Consider the following 17,984-nt stretch of genomic DNA (forward strand, 5'->3'; position numbering starts at 1 on the left):
CAGACAACCTCCCTGACTTGGAGAACTTCATTTTAGGTGGAGAGATGCATGGAAGACAAAAGTACCAAATAAATGCATGGCATGTCAAATGGTAATTAGTGCTACAGAGGAAAGTAAAGCCAATTTAAGGAGTAGGAAGTACTAGGAGTCATTAATGTACATGTTGTTATATGGGGTGGTTGAGGGAAGCCCTCAGTGATAAGGTGGCATTTGACTAGAGACCCAAAAGAGACCTAGGGTATCTGGAGAAAGAGAACTTTTGGTAGAGAATAGCAAAGTGCAAAGGTCCTGAGGCAGGAATGTTCTTGGCCTGTTCAAGGAACAGTAAGGCTGCTACCTCAGGAGCAGGGTGAGTGGGGTGAGGTATGGATGGAATGATAGGAGATGAAGCCGAGAAGTAGAGGGCTTAGGTCAAGTCATCCGCATAAAACCTCAGCTCTTACTCTGAATGAGGTTGGAGTTTGATCATAAGAGTAATGTGTTTTGTTTGTTTGTTTGTTTTGTTTTGTCTTTTTGCCATTTCTAGGGCCGCTTCCTGCAGCATATGGAGGTTCCCAGGCTAGGGGTCTAATCAGAGCTGTAGCCACCCATCCTACGCCAGAGCCACAGCAACTAGGGATTTGAGCTACGTCTGCAACCTACACCACAGCTCACAGCAACGCCAGATCCTTAACCCATTGAGCAAGGCCAGGGATCGAACCTGCAACCTCATGGTTCCTAGTCGGATTCATTAACCACTGCACCATGAAGGGAACTCCAAGAGTAATATGTTTTAAATTACCGTAAAAAGTCACTCTGGCCTTGTGTGGTGAATAAACTTGAAGGGGGAGAAAAAATGAGGAAGTTACTGTTAAAAAAAAAAAAATCCATGTAAGGAGTTCCCACTGTGGCTCAGCAGTAATGAGTCCAACTAGTATCCATGAGGACGCAGGTTCGATGCCTGGCCTTGCTCAGTGGGTTGAGGATCCAGCATTGCTGTGACCTGTGGTGTAGGTCACAGATGTGGCTTGGGTCCTGCATTGCTGTGGCTGTGGCCTAAGCTGGCAGCTGCAGCTCCATTTCCACCCCTAGCCTGGGAACTTCCATATGCCACAAGTGCAGGCCTAAAAAGCAAAAAATAAAAAATAAAAATAAAGAAAAATTCAGATGAGAAAATAGTGACGGTGGTGCAAAGTGCTCAGATTTTGGATATACTTCAAAGATAGAGCCAGCCTTCGTGTAGGGTATGAGAGAAAAGGAATTCCAGGGCAAATCTAAAAAGTTTGCCTGCCCAACCAGAGAAGTGGCATCACCATGTAATAAGATGGAGAAGATTGTCAGGGGAGTTGGTTTGGGGGCGGAGGGAATTTCAAGCATTTGAAGAGTGAGAGATCCCTGGCAGACCTGTAAACGGAGACAATGAGTAGACAGTTGGATGTCTAATTCTGGAATTCAGGGGGCAGCTGCGGCTGAAGTTGTGGACGTGAGGACTGACATTGGTGAGACGGTGTCTAACGTGCTGAGCCACATGAGAGCATCTGGGAAGGGAGTGTGGACACACGAGCGGTCCGAGCTCTGGGCCCAGGCCCCTGCTGCATCCGGGAGATGAGGTGGAGACAGAAGGAGAGGCTGGGCAGGGAGCAGGAGAGGGGGAAGGAGGTTTCTAGCAGGAAGGTGTGACCCACTGCCAAATGCAGCTGCTGAGACCCGAATACAAGAACTGAGGAGCAAACCCTGGACCTCACAGGGGGAAGCAGCAGCAGCTGGAGCTGCAGGCAGGTGACCAAGGCGGGCTTCCTCTTCTCCTCCAAGGAAGAAGCCAGTCTCGCCGTCCTGGGCTCGCGGCTCCCAGGCTCTCCTCAAGCTCCTCTCCCGACAGGTCCACCCAATTCCCCACCATTCTGTTTCACCTTTGGTGTCTCCTGCCCTCTCTGATCATCTTCCTGCCCTGCCAAGCCATCCCCCGCTCCCATCTCAGGGCCTGACTTAGTGGAGCGACTGACCAGTGTCACCTCCCTGCATTTGTTTGCTGCTGGCACTGGGACTTGCCACTTGTGTGTCTTTTGGGGACCATGAAGTTCTAAATAATCGATACTCTAAATTAAGTATATATTTTCACTAATTCAAAGTCACCTTTCAAAGCAACTGTACTTCTTCAACGAAACCTGTTAATACAGGCTGGTCCAGCTCAGATCCCCCGTGTTGAGAGGAGACCTGCCTCTCTAACCTCTTACGGGGCCCCGAGAGCCAGCAGAAGATTCGAGTATGGCCATCCTTCCTCCAGGTCAGCTTCTCTCTAGGTGGAGCTTCTGGAACTCTCCAGAAGACACGGGTGGAACCCCTTTCACCACCCGCCTCGGGTTCTAAGGAGGTGTTGGAGTGACAACCCATGAACATCTCCATGCAGCTTAGGCTTGAGTCTGTGCAGAGGCATCATCTCGAAACAAGGGCAAGCTGGGTGGCTCGACTCACATGCATTAGTGTCCATGCAGGGACAAAGTGCCATCAGCCACCATAGCAAGGGCTCTCCTCAGTGCTTTGGCCAATGGGGTAAATGCATATCCTGGCTTGGTGGGCATTTGGTCTTGTACCTGCAAGATCAATTCTTTTTTTTTTTAATATTGATTTTTTTTTTTTTTTGGCTACCCCTGGGCATATGGAGCTCCTGGGCCAGGGATCAGATCTGAGCGGCAGCCAGGAACTAAGCCACAGCAATGCCAGATCCACTGTGCCAGGCCAGGGATCGAACCCGCATCCCAGCATTGCCAAGCCATTGCTGATCTCGTTGCACCACAGCAGGAGCTCCAAGATCCATTATTAATTGCACCATCTAAGCAGTACTCTTGTGAATACATTTATTGGAAGCATCAGGTACACCATTTCAGTGAGGGGCCTCCAGGGCCCTTATCACTGCCCATCCACCTGATTCAGGCAGTCCCCTCCCTGCCCTGTGCCTCTTGAGGTATGCTCTAGGTGGCTTTCCCCAGCGCCAGGCCTACCTACACTACCTGGGTTTACCTGGAAGGTGAGCAGCACTGCCATCTGCTGAGAGCATGACCTTCTCCTCCAAATAAAGCAGCTTAGATTCAGGCAGACACTGGGCACAATCTGCCAGAGGGCAGAGGACCACGGCAGCATTCCCAGGCAGCAGTGTCTTCGATGGACCCTGCTGTGAAAATATGCTCATGCTGGCAGCTTCCCCAGGTCTCAGAGTCTAATTGGACTCTCATCTTTGCTGTATTGAATATTGAGGGTCTGGCTTACTGTGTAGTTAGGAAATGAAAGCACGTGTAAAGAATGGACGTACTGAGAGCGGAGGTCAGAGCGTGGCCACATGGCAGGCTTTGGCTGTTCAGAGTCTGGGATGCTGAGAAGGTTATGGAAAAGAGAGGCAGAGAAGATGCTGCCAGAATGGGGAGTGGGGCACCTCACACCCCCTGCCTCGAAGAGAAGGATGCACAGAAAGACCTGATCCAAGACCCATCCCTCCCTCTGTGCCCACTCTGTCCTTCGGTCCCCGCAGGCCTGCAGCTGTCTGCGTATTCCTAGAGCCAGGATGCTGCATGGGAGGAGGGAGTTTGCACACTGTGAAGTCGAGCCAGAGAAGATGCTTCTGTTCATCAACTGGCAACATCTGTTTTGAGTTGATGCCTCTGCTCAAGCCTGAAGAGACACTGTTGTTGTCATCACCCTCTTCCCTTGTTTCTTGAAAGCCACCCAGTTACACTGAAATGATCTGCAAGACAGAGCATGGCCAGGATCCTCCTGGCGTCTTTCTGTAGATCGCCAGCTCCTAGGCTGGGCCCCGTGACAATGTCTGCGTGCTTTGCAAAGTGGGGCACGTGCCTCTTGCCTTCGGTGACAGTCAAAACTCACAGGCATGCAGCCCTGCTACTGCCCTTTGGAAAGAAATTGTGTGCACCTGAGTAAGGGTGCACACAGCAGATCAGGCCCCTCTACTTGCCCGCAGCGCTGTGTGTTTTATAACCTTGCCTAGGTCTTCACTCATTCTAATATATTTATCACATCTTAGGTGTGGAAATGCTCCTTTGGACCACCTTCCTCTAAACAGAATAACCACCATGAGGAAAAGGTTCAGGTCAGTAAGTCTTCCCGATGAATGTCCTTGGACGCTGCTGGTGGACTGCGAAAATGCACTAAGCCGAGGAGTAGCTGAACTTGAAGATGGCGCTGAGTGGAGGGAGGACCCAGAGGCCTGTACATCAGGGTTGCGGTGGCTGAGATGAGAAAGGGAGTTGGGTGGATTTATTTTGGACCTTCAGCCCACGTAGGAGAAGAAAGAACAGGATGGTGGGAAGTTACAATTTTAAAGACACAAGGCCGGAGTTCCCTTCGTGGCTCAGCGGTTAATGAACCCAACTAGAATCCTTGAGGACGAGGGTTCAATCCCTGGCCTCGTTTGAGGGTCAAGGATCCGGCGTTGCCATGAGCTGTAATGTAGGTCACAGATGCTGCTCGAATCCCGCATTGCCGTAGCTCTGATTCAACCCCTAGCCCGGGAACTTCCATATGCTAAGGGCACGGCCCTAAAAAAGCCAAATAAATAAATAAATATTTTAAAAATTAAAAAAATAAATAAATAAAACCCCAAGGGCGACAAGTGGCTTAGAACCCAGTAGCTTAGATACCAAAGGAGTCATGGACATCCTTGCCCTATCTCCAGGTGCTGAAAGCAAGCTCACAAACCTTCTTTCTCTAGGAATGGCCTTGGCCCTGTCAAAGAAGGAGAAGCTCAGTATGCTGTGGTCCATTGCACAGGCTACATCAAGGCTTGGCCTCCAGCAGGTAAGTGGCAATTGCATATTCAATTCAAAGGGATTGGATGCTGTTTCACCTCACCATGGTGTCCTGTTGGAAATGCATTCTTTTTTGTTTGTTTGTTTGTTTTTAAGGCCGTAGCTAGCAGCATATGGAAGTTCCCAGCCTAGGGGTGGAATCAGAGCTATCACTGCCGGCCTACACCACAGCCCACAGCAACACCAGATCGGAGCCCTGTCTTCAACCTACACCACAGCTCATAGCAATGCCGGCTTCTTAACACACTGAGCAACGCCAGGGATCAAAGCCATGTCCTCGCGGATACTAGTCCGGTTCAGTACTGCAGAGCCACAACAGGAACTCCCAGAAAGGCATTTTTATAAAAAGAGACAGGAAAATATTCTTATTTTCCCTACCACTTAGAATGCAATGAACTTTGTCACTGAAAAAAAAGTCCTGCACCTTGAAACAAGGGTTTCTAAAACAAGCAGTCCTACGAAGGGGATAGGAGCCTCAATGGACCCTTCTATGGTCTGTCACCCAGAGCCCCTGTAAAGTCAGAGTGACATGTGAAATGATAACTGTATTCAGTCAGTAGAGAAATGCAAGTCCAAACCATGATGAAAGGCCTCTCACACTCACTAGAATGGTTAAAATAGACAGTAAAAAAAATAAAATAAAATAAAATAAAATAAAATAAAATAGACAGTAACAAGTGTTGGTGAGGATGCGGAGGAGCAGTTGGAATCCTCATACTTGGCTAATGGGGACATAAAATGGTGCCGTTGCTTTGGAAAACAGGCTGGAGGTTCCTTAAAATGTTAAACACAGAGTTACCATGTGTAACTCAGCAGTTTCACCCCTCGGTATATACTCAAGCGAATTCGAAGCATATGTCCACAAAGAAAATTGTACCTGAATGTTCAAACCAGCATTTTTCACAGTGGCCAAGACGTAGAAACAAGTCACTCGTGTACATCAGCGGATAAATAAAAAGCAGTATCACCATATGATACAATATTATGCAGCAATAAGAAAGCAATGAAGTGTTGGAGTTCCTGCTGTGGTGCAGTGGGTTAAGAGTCTGACTGCAGTGGCTAGGGTCACTGTGGAGGGGCAGGTTCAATCCCCAGCCTGGCACAGTAGGTTAAAGGATCCAGAATTGCTGCTGCACCAGTGATGTAGGTCGTGGCTGTAGCTCTGATTAAGTCCCTGTCCACAATTTTTCCCTCCCCCGCCTCCACGCCCCAACCCCCCCACAGCACCTAAAAACCACAATTCTACTTTTATTTCAATGAATTTGCCTATTCTGGATATTTCGCATATATGGAGTCATATAATGTGGTCTTTTGCATCTGGCTCCTGTCACTTAGCACACTTAGCATCATGTTTTCAAGGGTCACCTACATTACAGCAGGAATCAACACTCCATTGTTTTTTTATTTATTTTTTAATTATGGCCATCCTCATGGCACATGAAAGGTCCCAGGCCAGGGACTGTGTGGAAGGTCACTACCCCTAACCGTTGTGCTGTTCAATTTTATGGTTATTATTTTGAACAAACAAAAAATCTGTTAGCTCAATTAAGAATAATAAAAATAAAAGATTTTGTTTTACTTAATTTATTCCTTCTCTGGGGAGCGTCCTTTCCTGGTGTAGATTTTGAGTTTTTGATCTATATCATTTTTTTCTTCATGAAGAACTTCTATAAACATTTCTTACAGGACAGCTGTACTGGTGATGCATTCTTACCATTTTTGTTTTTCAGAGAAAAACCATTATTTCTCTTTCGCACTTGGTGTATTTTTGTTTTGTTGTGTTTGCTTTTTAGGGCTGCACCGGCAGCATATGGCTGTTCCCAGGCTAGGGGTCAAATTGGAGCTGCAGCTGCCGGCCTACAGCGTAGCCAGAGCAACATGGGATCCAAGCCATGTCTGTGACCACAGACACTACAGCTCGTGGCAATGCCAGATCCCCGACCCACTGAGTGAGGCCGGGGATCAAACCTGCATCCTTGTGGATACTCATTGGATTCATTTCTGATGTGCCACAATGGGAACTCCCTCTTCCGCAGGTGAAGGATAATTTTACTGGGTATAGAATTTTAGGTTGGTCGTTATTTTCTTTCTGTGCTTTAAGTATTCACTTCACATTCTTCTTGTTTCTGATATGTCCACATAATTCTTATTCTTGCTTTTCTATACACACTGTGAGACTTTTTTCCTCACATCTTTCAAGATTTTTTCCTTTGTCTTTGGTTTTCTGCAGTTTGAATATGATAGTGTAATTTGTTTAGTTTTGTTTTGGGTTATGTGTACTGGCTGGTATTTTCTGAGCTTCCTGGGTCTGTAGTTTGGGGTCTGTCATTAATTTTGGGAAATTCTTGGACATGATTTCTTCAAATATTTCTTTTATTCCATTCTCTTTCTTATCCTTTCAGTATTCCAATTACCTGTACATCTTTTGAAATTAGACTAGAGTGTGGGGGTATTTTTTTTCTTTTTAGGGCCACACAGGCCGCATATGGAAGTTCCCAGGCTAGGGGTCAAGTTGGAGCTGCAGCTGCTGGCCTAAACTATAGCCACAGTAACACAGGATCCAAGCTGCATCTGCAACCTACACCACAACTCACAGCAATGCTGGATCCTTAACCCACTGAGCAAGGCCAGGGATTGAATCTGCATTCTCATGGATGCTAGTCGGGCTTGTTTCCAATAAGCCACAACAGGAACATCCTGGGGTTTTCTGTTCTGGGTTTTTTAGTCTTTTTTTTTTCTCTTTGCCTTTCAGTTTTGGAAATTTCAGTTGACATATCTTCAAGGTCATTTAGTCTTTCCTTGGCTGTGTCCAGTCTCCTGATGAATCTATTAAAGGCATTTATTTTTGTTAGAAATTTTTTTATTTCTAGCATTTCCTTTTGATTCTTCCTTAGAGTTTCCATCTCTCTGCTTACACTACCCATCTATTCTTGCTTTTGCCTGCTTCTTCCATTAGTGCTTTTAACATATTAATGATAGTTGTTTTAAATTCTCAGTCTAGTCATTTCAAAATCCATGCCATATCTGAGTCTTGTTCTGATGTTTATGTTGTCTCCAAGATGTGTTTTTTTTTCTTGCCCTTTAACATGCCTTGTAAATCTTTGTTGAAGTCTACACATGATGTATCAGGCAATAGGAGCTGAGGTAAACAGGCTTTTAGTGTGAGGTTTTTTTATTAATTAATTTATTTTTCCACTGTACAGCATGGGAGCCAAGTTACATTTACATGTATACATTTTTTCCACCCTTTGTTCTGTTGCAATATAAGTACCTAGACATAGTTCTCAATGCTACTCAGCAGGATCTCATTAAAAATATGGAATGCTTCATGAATTTGCATGTCATCCTTGCGCAGGGGCCATGATAATCTTCTCTGTATCATTCCAGTGTTAGTATATGTGCTGCTGAACCAAGCACTAGTGTGAGGTTTTATGTTAATCTTGTTCAAAGTTGGCTGTGTTTTATTTATATCTTATTTGTAAATATTTTTCTACTTAAACCATAATGCACAAAATTGTCAAGGTAGTGCTTGCTTAAAGGCTGGGACTCAGAAGGCCTTGATAACCTTCACACGGTCCAGAGCCTGAACCTCAGCTTTGTAGTTCCATAAATAGTCTTGAAGGTACGATAGAACTGATCAGACCCAGGGTTTTCAGGAAGAGTTCTCAGAAGCCAATGTGTTAGGTGCAATTCTTTAATTCCCTGGGATGGCCTCATCACTGGCTTAGATGCCCATGTCCATTGTCCAGGGGAATCTATGAGGTTTCAAAGCACACGAGACAACAGATTTGTTATTGGAAGGTGTTCAGTGAGAAACGAATAAGAGCAAAGGGACATGGACAGCCTGGAGAGGGATTTCCAGCTGCGGCTCAGTTCACTGAGTACATGTGATGGCCCATTCTTCAGGAAGCACAGGCGTGTTGGTGGGGAACCAACATCAACATGTATGCAGATGACTCCTGTAGAATGTGGGCAGGCAGTGGACCCTGGGGACGGAGGAAAGGTCCCTAACCTGCCCTGGGGTCAGGAGAGTCTTCCTGGATGAGGCCCACAATAGAGCCACTGCTGAATTTAGCCCCTTGAGATAAGAGACCATGTCCCTGATGCTTTCCTCATTGGAGCTAAGCATTCTCATTATACCAGGCAAATCCTTCTTCCTGTTTCTGGCCTCAAAGTGCTCTTTTTCTACCACTTTACTTGAGCTCCAACTCTGCGTTACAAGAATCTCCAATTCTGAAGAGACTTGTGGCTGCCTGATGGGAGGGGGAGGGAGTGGGAGGGATCGGGAGCTTGGGCTTATCAGACACAACTTAGAATAGATTTACAAGGAGATCCTGCTGAATAGCATTGAGAACTTTGTCTAGATACTCATGTTGCAACAGAAGAAAGGGTGGGGGAAAAATATAATTGTAATGTATACATGTAAGGATAACCTGACCCCCTTGCTGTACAGTGGGAAAATTTTTAAAAATTATTAAAAAAAAAAAAAAGAATCTCCAATTCTGTGTCACAAGAAATGCCACCATCTTGGTAAGACTGACTCACTCCTGTTATCCTTGGGATGGGCAAGAGGAAGGAGGCTGAGACTCAAGGTGTGGGCAAGTGGCTGCATGCAGAGAGTCCGCCAGGGTGATTCAGGGCCAGCTTTGCTGGGGCCACATGGAGTTCTGTGCCCGAGAGTACTGAGTGTACAGGGTAAGAGGGGCCATAGGACTTGTTATGCATTAAGTCTTCATCACCCGCCCTTGAAACTTTGCCACATGAGAAATGGTTGAAGGAACCAGGAGTGTTTATCTTGGAAAAAGCAAGACATGATTTCTGTCTTCAAGTATTTGAGGGGGTGTCATATGAAGGAGGGATTATACTTGCTTAGTTCCAGAAGGCACAGTTTGGACCAAAAGAAGCAAGTTACCAAAAGGCAGATTTTAACTTAATAGGGAGAAATGAGCAAAAGCTGTGACTAGGGCTTTAAGTATATATACAAATATGAATACATACACACACTAAGCATGTGGAAAAAATTCAGCCTCCTGTTAATCAGAACTGCCAGTTAAAATAATTTTATTTCATCCTATCAAAGGGCAAAAAAATAAAGCAAATACACAATATTTGTAAGGTTCAGAAAAATGGACACTTTTATCCTCTCCTGATAGGAATATAAAACAACACAAATAGTTCCCATCATGGCGCAGTGGAAGCAAATCTGAGTAAGAACCATGAGGTTGTGGGTTAAATCCCTGGCCTCACTTATTGAGTTAAAGATCTGGCGCTGTGAGCTTTGGTGTAGGTTGAAGATGCCCAGATCCCTCATTGCTATAGCCATGGTGTAAGCCGGCAGCTGTAGCTCTGATTCAACCCCTAGCCTGGGAACCTCCATATGCCACTGGTGCAGCCCTAAAAAGACAAAAATAAATAAATAAATCAGTACGAATAACTTGGGAGGAAATATTAAGTGTCTTAAACTGTGCATTCCTTACTATATAGGAATTATACTTCCTGGAAGTTGCCGTAAGGAATTAATTAGAGGAGTTCCCGTTGTGGCTCAGCAAGTGAAGAACCCAACTAGTATCGGTCAGGATGTGGGTTCGATTCCTGGCCTCACTCAGTGGTTTGAGGATATGGTATTGCCTTGAGCTGTGGTGTGGGTCACAGATGTGGCTTGGATCCTGTGTTGCTGTGGCTGTGGTATAGGCCGGCAGTGGTAGCTCTAATTAGAAACCTAGCCTGGGTACTTCCATATGCTGCAGGTGTGGCCCTGAAAAAAAAAAAAAAAAAAAAAAAACAGAGATGTGTGTATGATTAAATAGTATTTATTTATTTATTTATTTGTCTTTTTGTCTTTTTAGGGCTGCGCCAGCTGCATATGGAGGTTCCCAGGCTAGGGGTCTAATCAGAGCCACAGCTGCCAGTCTACACCACATCCATAGCAATGCCAGACCTAAGCTGCGTCTGGGACCTACACTGCAGCTCATGGCAACACCGGGTTCTTAACCCACTGAGAGAGGCCAGGGATTGAACCCGCAACCTCATGGTTCCTAGTGGGATTCATTTCTGCTGTCCATGACGGAAACTCTTAAACATTATTTACAATTGTGAAAATGAATTATTTGAAATTTCAATAACAAAGAATTGGCTAAAAATAGCATGAAACCTCTGTATGATAGAACATTGGACAACTGATAAATGGGCATGCTTTCAAAAGACTTTTAAGAATGAAGCAAAGTGCAAAGAAGTGTTGGAAAAGAGAGACAGGTTATACAACGTAAACGTCATGACCCCAATTGTATTTTTAAATTATAAATGAGTGGTGTATCTGTGCATTGAAAAATTGTTCGTAGAATATTAATAATATAGAATATTATAAAGTGTTAATCATTGTTATTTCTGTTTAGTAGATTATTGGTTACCCTTTTCTTCTCTATTCGCTGTTGCCTTTTCCAGTTTTTTTTTACTGTGCCTGTGACATGCAGAATTTCCTGAGACAGGGATCAAACCTGAGCCACGGCAGGGCCAATGCTGAATCCTCAACTGCAAGGCCACTGGGGAACTGCACGTTTTCCAAATTTTTACATGACTTTCATAATCAGAAAAAACGACATTTTTAGGAAATCAATCTGAATTTTCTAAACAGCATTCCAGACAATTAGATTGAGTGGTTTGCACTGAATTCAGAAATTTGTGCCATTTTTGTTTGGATTTGGGTTTGGTTTGGTTTGGTTTGGTTCTGTTGTTGTCCTAGTTGTGACTCTGTGAAGATAGAGGTTCTGGAAAACAAGCCTGTATCCACACATGATGATAATATCGTGCCTCCGGGATCCTGACCTGACGTGCCTTGTTCCCTGGCTATTAATGCTGTTTATTGATGGATAACTCCATTCTTTGCGCATGTATCACAACACATTGTTTAGCAGTTACATTTAGATCTCAAGACCAAGTGCATGTTCCATTTTTCTCAATGAAAAAATGCTTAGCTCAGACCTGGCACATAGAATGTATTTCATGCACATCGGATGGATGGATGGATGGATGGATGGATGGATGGATGGATGGATGGAAGAAAGGAAAGAAAGAAGCAGTCTTGCTTATACAAAAGAAATAGTTGACCTGAGGGGATGAGTATGTGAAAGAACTTCTTGCCAGAATTTCCGAAGATGTTTATAGAATCCCCTTTTCCCAGAAATCTTTTGAGATGGTGGAGACAGTCTTCTGGCCTAGATGAGGTGGCTAAAATGAGGTCATTGGCACTCTTACCCTATAATAAGGTCATGGAACTGGAGCATTGGGACAGCAACTCCCTTAATGTCTAAATGATGCCTCGTAAATGTTCACGAGGAATGCTGCCCCTGCTTGCTCTTGGGCTCAAGCTCCTTAATTATAAACAATGACTTGGTTAGAAAGTATGAAGATGCCTAATCACCAAAGTTGCTAAAAATATCTACAGGCGACCTTGGAAGTCTCTAAAGATGAGACTTTGTACGGCAAACAAGGGCCTCATAAACAATTCTTTCACAACCTGCTTGCAACACGTGTGCTTATTCCTGAACCGATGAGTTGTGAACTCAAGGTTCGACCTGATGCCTGCTGACTCTGCACCAGACCATCATGTCGCAAGAAATTCTGTCGTATTCCAGAAGTCCTTTCTAGTATACAGTGGCCTTCCCAATTAGTCTCAGAGCATTTTATACTGTACAGATGTCATTTAAGAAATTTGAAGGTGTGGAGTTTCCGTGTGGCTCAGCAGGTTAAGGAACTGGCATTGTCACTGCAGCAGCTCAGGTCGCTGCTGTGAGGATTCGACCCCTGGCCCAGGATTTTCTGCATGCCATGGGTGTGACCAAAAATAAACAAAAGTAAAATATTTATGGGTGTGACTAAAGAGTAAAACAGAGTTCCAAAGTTTCCTTGTCTAAGCCTTCAGTCCAAAGAAGCAGACACTGTGTGTGAAACATAGTAAAGAAGAAATCCCTGCAGATGAGGAAGGAATCACCCATGATGGGTTGCATTTTGCATTTTGTGAGGTATGTCCGGGGTCCAAGGGAAACTTTGAAATTCTGAAGATATGACAGTGACCCCACTGTCATCACCCTGGCACCGTGCATGTCACAGACCGGCATTCAGCATTGAGCCAGAAGCCATTTCTTTGACAGAGGCCTCTTTTCCAGTACTCATCATCTGATGTGCTTCATTCATCATCGAACAATCCATGGAAAAATCTCTGATTAACTGGCCGTGTGTCTGCACAGGAGAGCCAAGGTCTGCCCCAGCAGAGGGGGCGCTTGGCCAAGATCCGGTTCCCTCCCACCGGACCATCCTGGTCAGGAAGGGGCTCGGTTCTTGGCGCCTCCCGTGCTTTCTCATGGGTGAGGCGATGCTTCTCTTCACCGCGCTGCTAGACTTTCAGTAAGCCTCAGCCACAGCATGCCAGAGGCCTGAGGTTATTTGGGGGTTTTGGCGCGAACGAGCAGTGGTCAGGCCAGCGTTGTCACTTCGGCAGACAGCTCAGCCCTGCCATGAGCTCATCTACAACAGCCTGCGCTTCTTGAAGTTTGACTGTTGAACAGAGTATGTGTGTTTTTTTCCTTCATTTGAAAATCTCCAAAAGCTGCATGTCTGTATTGAAGCCATCCACCCACCGCAAGGCAAGGGCTGGATCCCTGTGCTCTCCCGCCCTCAGCCATTCTGTCCTGCCCAGGGTTGCCTGTGCATATTGGACTCGGGCTCCTGCTCAGGACCTCACTCTGACATCCTAGTCAGATAGCAAAGCCCTGCACATAGCTTGTGAGATGGAGAATAGCGGTAGGCAGAGTCTTCTGTCCTCCTTCTCAGGCAGGGCAAAGCCACTCTTCTATTTCCTACAGTAAACACTTTCTGAGCACCTGCCTTTGCTAAGTCCTGAGGACCCCAGGGTGAGTCTGATATAGTGCCCACCCTTAAGGAGCTCACAGTGCAGTGGAGAAGTCGGATAGGCTGCAGGTCATTGCAAAGCCCAGGATCAGGGGTCCCCAGAGACATCCACAGGGGAAGCACGTAGGAGGGAGAGCCCACCTGCTAGCACCGTCAAGGTCAGCTTCTCTCTCCAAAGCCTAACAGGCAAAGAGAGAGTGACATTTAGCGGAAACAGAAGCATAAGGGAGAGGTCAAAGTTCGCTAGTTGAAAAAATGCCTTGGGAGTTCCTGTTGTGGCTCAGTGGTTAATGCATCTGGCTAAGAACCATGAGGTTGTGGGTTCAATTCCTGGCCTTGCTCAGTGGGTTAAGGATCCAGCGTTGCCATGCGCTGTGGTGTAGGTCACGGACGTGGCTCGGATCCCGTATTGCTGTGGCTCTGGTGTAGGGTGGCAGCTGTAGCTCCGATTAGTACTCCTAGCCTGGGAACCTCCATATGCCATGAGTACGGCCCTCAAGAGATGAAAAAAAAAAAAAAATGCTTTATAGGCATAGGGAGTAGGGTGGATGAGGGCAGAGCTGAACTGATTGCCGTTTTCATTTGTGAGTGCTCACTGTGTCCAAAGTCCTTTACCTGCCTTATGCTTCCATTTTCAAAACACCCCTGATGAGGCCCAGGCACTGTGATCACCTCCATTCTACAGATGAGACACGGGAGAGACTTTGTCCAGGCAGCTCACCTCAGAGAGGTCGCTGTGTGGTTGCCCATTGTTGAGAGTTGGAGTTGGTTCCATTTGAGCATGTGGATTCTAGGAGGAGCTTTCAGGCTCTGCAAAAGGGCAGAGAGGACTGTTCTGCTTTGCTCGTACCTGACCAGGAGTTCACTTTTCTGCGGATGGGGGTCAGTGGCGGCGTGGGGAGATGACTAACGTCATAGGCAACCCTGATGGGACACCCAGGCGTTCTGCCGCCCTGCTGCCTCCCGGGAGGTATGGAGTTGACATTTGCTCTCTCTTGAGACTTGTCCCCATTCTGTCAAACCAGAGTAGCTCCAAGCTCATAAGTCAGTCCTGCTGGGGGCCTTGTACATACTCCCTTTTCTTTTTTTGCTTTTTTTTTAGGGCCACATCCATGGCATATGGAGGTCTCCAGGCTAGGGGCCAAATTGGAGCTGTAGCTGCCGGCCTACACCACAACCACAGGAACACAGGATCCAAGCTGCATCTGTGACCTACACCACAGCTCACAGCAACACCCGATCCTCAACCCACTGAACGAGGCCAGGGCTCAAACCCGCACCCTCATGGATCCTAGTCGGGTGCGTTACTGCTGAGCCACAACAGGAACTCCCACAGTCCATTTTCCTTCATGTACAGAGAATTGTAGCTGAGTCAGTTCTACCCTCCATCCCATTTTTGCCCAAAAGTTTCCCACAGTTGCTACTCTGTTAAGGTCACTCTTCCTGGGTTCCAGGATTGACGTCCCCTTCTCCTATCTCAGACGCTGGTCATTTCCAGAGAGATCTGAGAGGGTCGGGGAGTTCCTCAAGCAGTCTCAGTTTGCTCTTTGAGCCAAACGCACTAGGTGTGCTTCTCAGCTCTGCTTCGCAAAGCGGGGAATCCAGCTCATTAAGATCACCCGCAGGAACCCTGCAAGGCAAAATACCTGCAGGACAGCCTTGAGCAAAGTATATTCCAAGATCACGGTCCCCAGGGATACACCATGAAAAAAGCATTTTCTGGTCAATAATTTGGGTGCCCTTCTCTCCCCTAGAGACTCGTCCTCCAAAGTTGCATGTTTTCTGAGAAGCCCTGCGGTGATGAAACCTGTTTATCTTTGTTTAAACTATGTTTCCCAAATGCATTTGGCCAGAGAATCATTTTTTTCCCTGAAACTTATTAATTTTCCTCAGAGAATCCTTTGAAAACACGCTGTGAACGAGTGGCCTGAATGGCACGCAGCACGAAGTGGCTGTTTTATTCCCTTCCCCCACTCCGTGTGCGGTCAAATGGAAAACTGTGTCTTAATTCCCATGGGAAGTTGTGAGTCCCGGGACAGACTCCACCCGGTATTACTGACAAACAGCCCGGCTTCCCGTGAGTGTTTGCACAGGGTTAATGCAACCCTTGGTAGGAAACCTCTCGACCCAATGCCACGTTCCATCCCAAACAGCAGTTTCCAGTTACACTTGCGTGTTGTTGATATTCCTCAGGATTTATTTATACCTGGCATTGGTGAAGAGCGTTTCCAAAGAGAAGGTAATTTAACGTAGTGCAAAATGGGCTTGTGAAACCAATTAGGAAATCATTGAAATCTGTTGGAATGGCTAGAATTATCCTGTTCCTATTAAAAACCACTTTGATAAATGTTGCAGTTCCTGCCAGGAAGCGCTGCCTTCTGACACCGTTCCTCCTGGCCCTGGCATCCAGCCTTGGCCACGCGCCCTTCCACAAAGCAGCGTGTTCGCTTCTCTGTTCTAACACTAACCACATGGCACTGTAACGATCTGGTTCTCTCTCTTCCCCCACCAGCCAGTGAACTCCTTGAGGGGAGGACCTGGTCTCATGCAGGCTGAATCCCAAGTCTGTCAGGCATTTAGCAGGTGCTCAGAAAGTATCTCAATCTTGATGGATTGCATGGCCAAACTCTCACCTGATGTTTGAACCCAAAATGTCAGAGTCAAAGAGCACCTTGAGCATTGCCCCGAGCCAGCCCCTCCTCTCTGCAGAGGGAGCTGCTACCCTGGAGGGCCCTGCTCTCTGCTGACCCCAACATCTCTCCCGTGACCTTGATCACAGCCCAAACCCAGCATGGGAAGCCTGCAGCCTGGCGGAGCTCAGCTGCCACAAGAGGCCAATTCAGAAAGGAGATGATTCTGCGTCTTTTGACCAATGCCAGGGATGGCATTTGCAGCATCAGAGCGAAAACAAGAGCTGGACATATTGGGCCCCACAGTGCTAAATGTGCTAAATGCTGGTTCTCTCCTTTCTCATCTGATGCCCACAGAGCTGCACTTGTCCCTATTTCACAGATCATAACAATGACTATTCTCGTTTCCTGATACTCAGAGGCCTCAGGCTCTGCGGTCAGTAAACAGTAGAGTCAGGGTTCCTGAGTTGGGACTCCTCTGGCCACTTCACTGCAGTCCTGGAGCCCGTAATCCCCCGCAGGCCACTCGAGTCCATAGGCTTGTTGTCTGTCGGTGTCGGTGCCGTGACCACCATGTTCCCTTTAAAGGGTTCTCTCCTGGAGCCACTTTTGCCACTCAGTGAACTCACTGAGTGACACCTGTGTCTCTAATTCCCAGAGAGTCTTGTAACCCTCATTTCAAGTATTAAAAAAAAAATGTGGGGGAGTTCCCATTGTGGCTCAGCGGGTTAAGAACCTGACTAGTATCCGTGAGGGTCGGGAGAGGCAGGAAGGAGAGCTCAGCCAATCTGTAGCAGAAAGTTATTTTATTCTCCCATCAGAAAGCTGTGCCCTTTGTATCACTTATCTCTTTGCCATGTCCAGATTCTTACCTGGATGAGCTGCACCAAAACGGGTTCTGAGATGTGCCTTCGAGGGAGTGTTCACTAGAACTCAGTTTCCCCAATGGAATGAACAGCCCTGAAACTGGTGACCCATGAGAGGCCTTGGAGGTTTTGGGAAAAAGGGGCTTGAAGTATGGTCCAGGTTGTGCTTTGGCCAGAATAAAGTAGCCATAGGGTAGACACAGTCAGGGGGAGGCAGGGCCGAAGAAGAAAAAGTGGCAGGAGTACATGCTGGAAGAAGAGATGGCTGAGCACCTGTAATGGGAAGGCCGTGTGAAGGCAGCATCAGGAGGCCCGAGGGCCCGTGATCATGGGCCCATCACGGACCAGGGGCCAGTGACCAGGGCTGAAGGAGAAAGGGAGCAGCCTCTCCTGTGGAGGAGTCACAGTCAGGGAGGCGCCACAGAAGCGGCTGCATCACAGAGTCCTTGAGAGGTAGACGCCCAGGGGCGCCAGTCTTCAGTTGCAAAGAATACAGTTCCCAGGAACTGTCAGGAACTTATTTGGGAGCTGTTGGGAAAAATGATCAAGGGCACGATCTTTGTCGGGGGAGACCTGATATGGAGCAGGAATTAGCCAGATTCTGAGGGTGGTAGGAGGTGACAGCAGAATAGGGACACGGGGCTGCTGGGGGCACAGGCTATGGTGAGTGATGAGCTGGCAGAATTTAAGTCATGGAGGAACTCTGGGTGCCAGCCAGGTCAGAAGGATGGTGATGGGAAGTCGGTGATGGGAAGTGGGAGCGACCCAGTAGCCCTGGAGCAGGGATG

General features: G+C 46.9%; 1 protein-coding gene and 1 non-coding gene across 51 annotated transcripts in view; one reads left to right on the plus strand and one right to left on the minus strand.

Annotated features, from left to right (window-relative positions):
* Positions 1-17,984, plus strand: part of ARNT2 (aryl hydrocarbon receptor nuclear translocator 2) — a 190,505-nt gene that overhangs the window by 106,058 nt on the left and 66,463 nt on the right. For all 50 annotated transcript variants that reach the window (XR_014810359.1, XR_014810360.1, XR_014810356.1 and 47 more), the window contains 2 exons: positions 4,013-4,078; positions 4,700-4,785. Coding sequence is in view for 35 of the 50 variants with exons in the window: in XM_084968400.1 (XP_084824526.1) it covers positions 4,013-4,078; positions 4,700-4,785 (152 nt within the window). In the remaining 15 variants the exon portion in view is untranslated. The remainder of the gene's footprint in view (positions 1-4,012; positions 4,079-4,699; positions 4,786-17,984) is intronic.
* On the minus strand, positions 8,107-8,213 carry LOC146401601 (U6 spliceosomal RNA). Its single transcript, XR_014811643.1, has one exon. It is a non-coding gene; the product is annotated as a U6 spliceosomal RNA (small nuclear RNA).

Source organism: Sus scrofa, chromosome 7 (genome assembly GCF_054392235.1).
Source record: "Sus scrofa isolate SSC_HxYL_T2T_F1_AM1 chromosome 7, Sscrofa_HxYL_maternal_Yorkshire_Landrace_v2.0, whole genome shotgun sequence".
NCBI lineage: Eukaryota > Metazoa > Chordata > Mammalia > Artiodactyla > Suidae > Sus > Sus scrofa.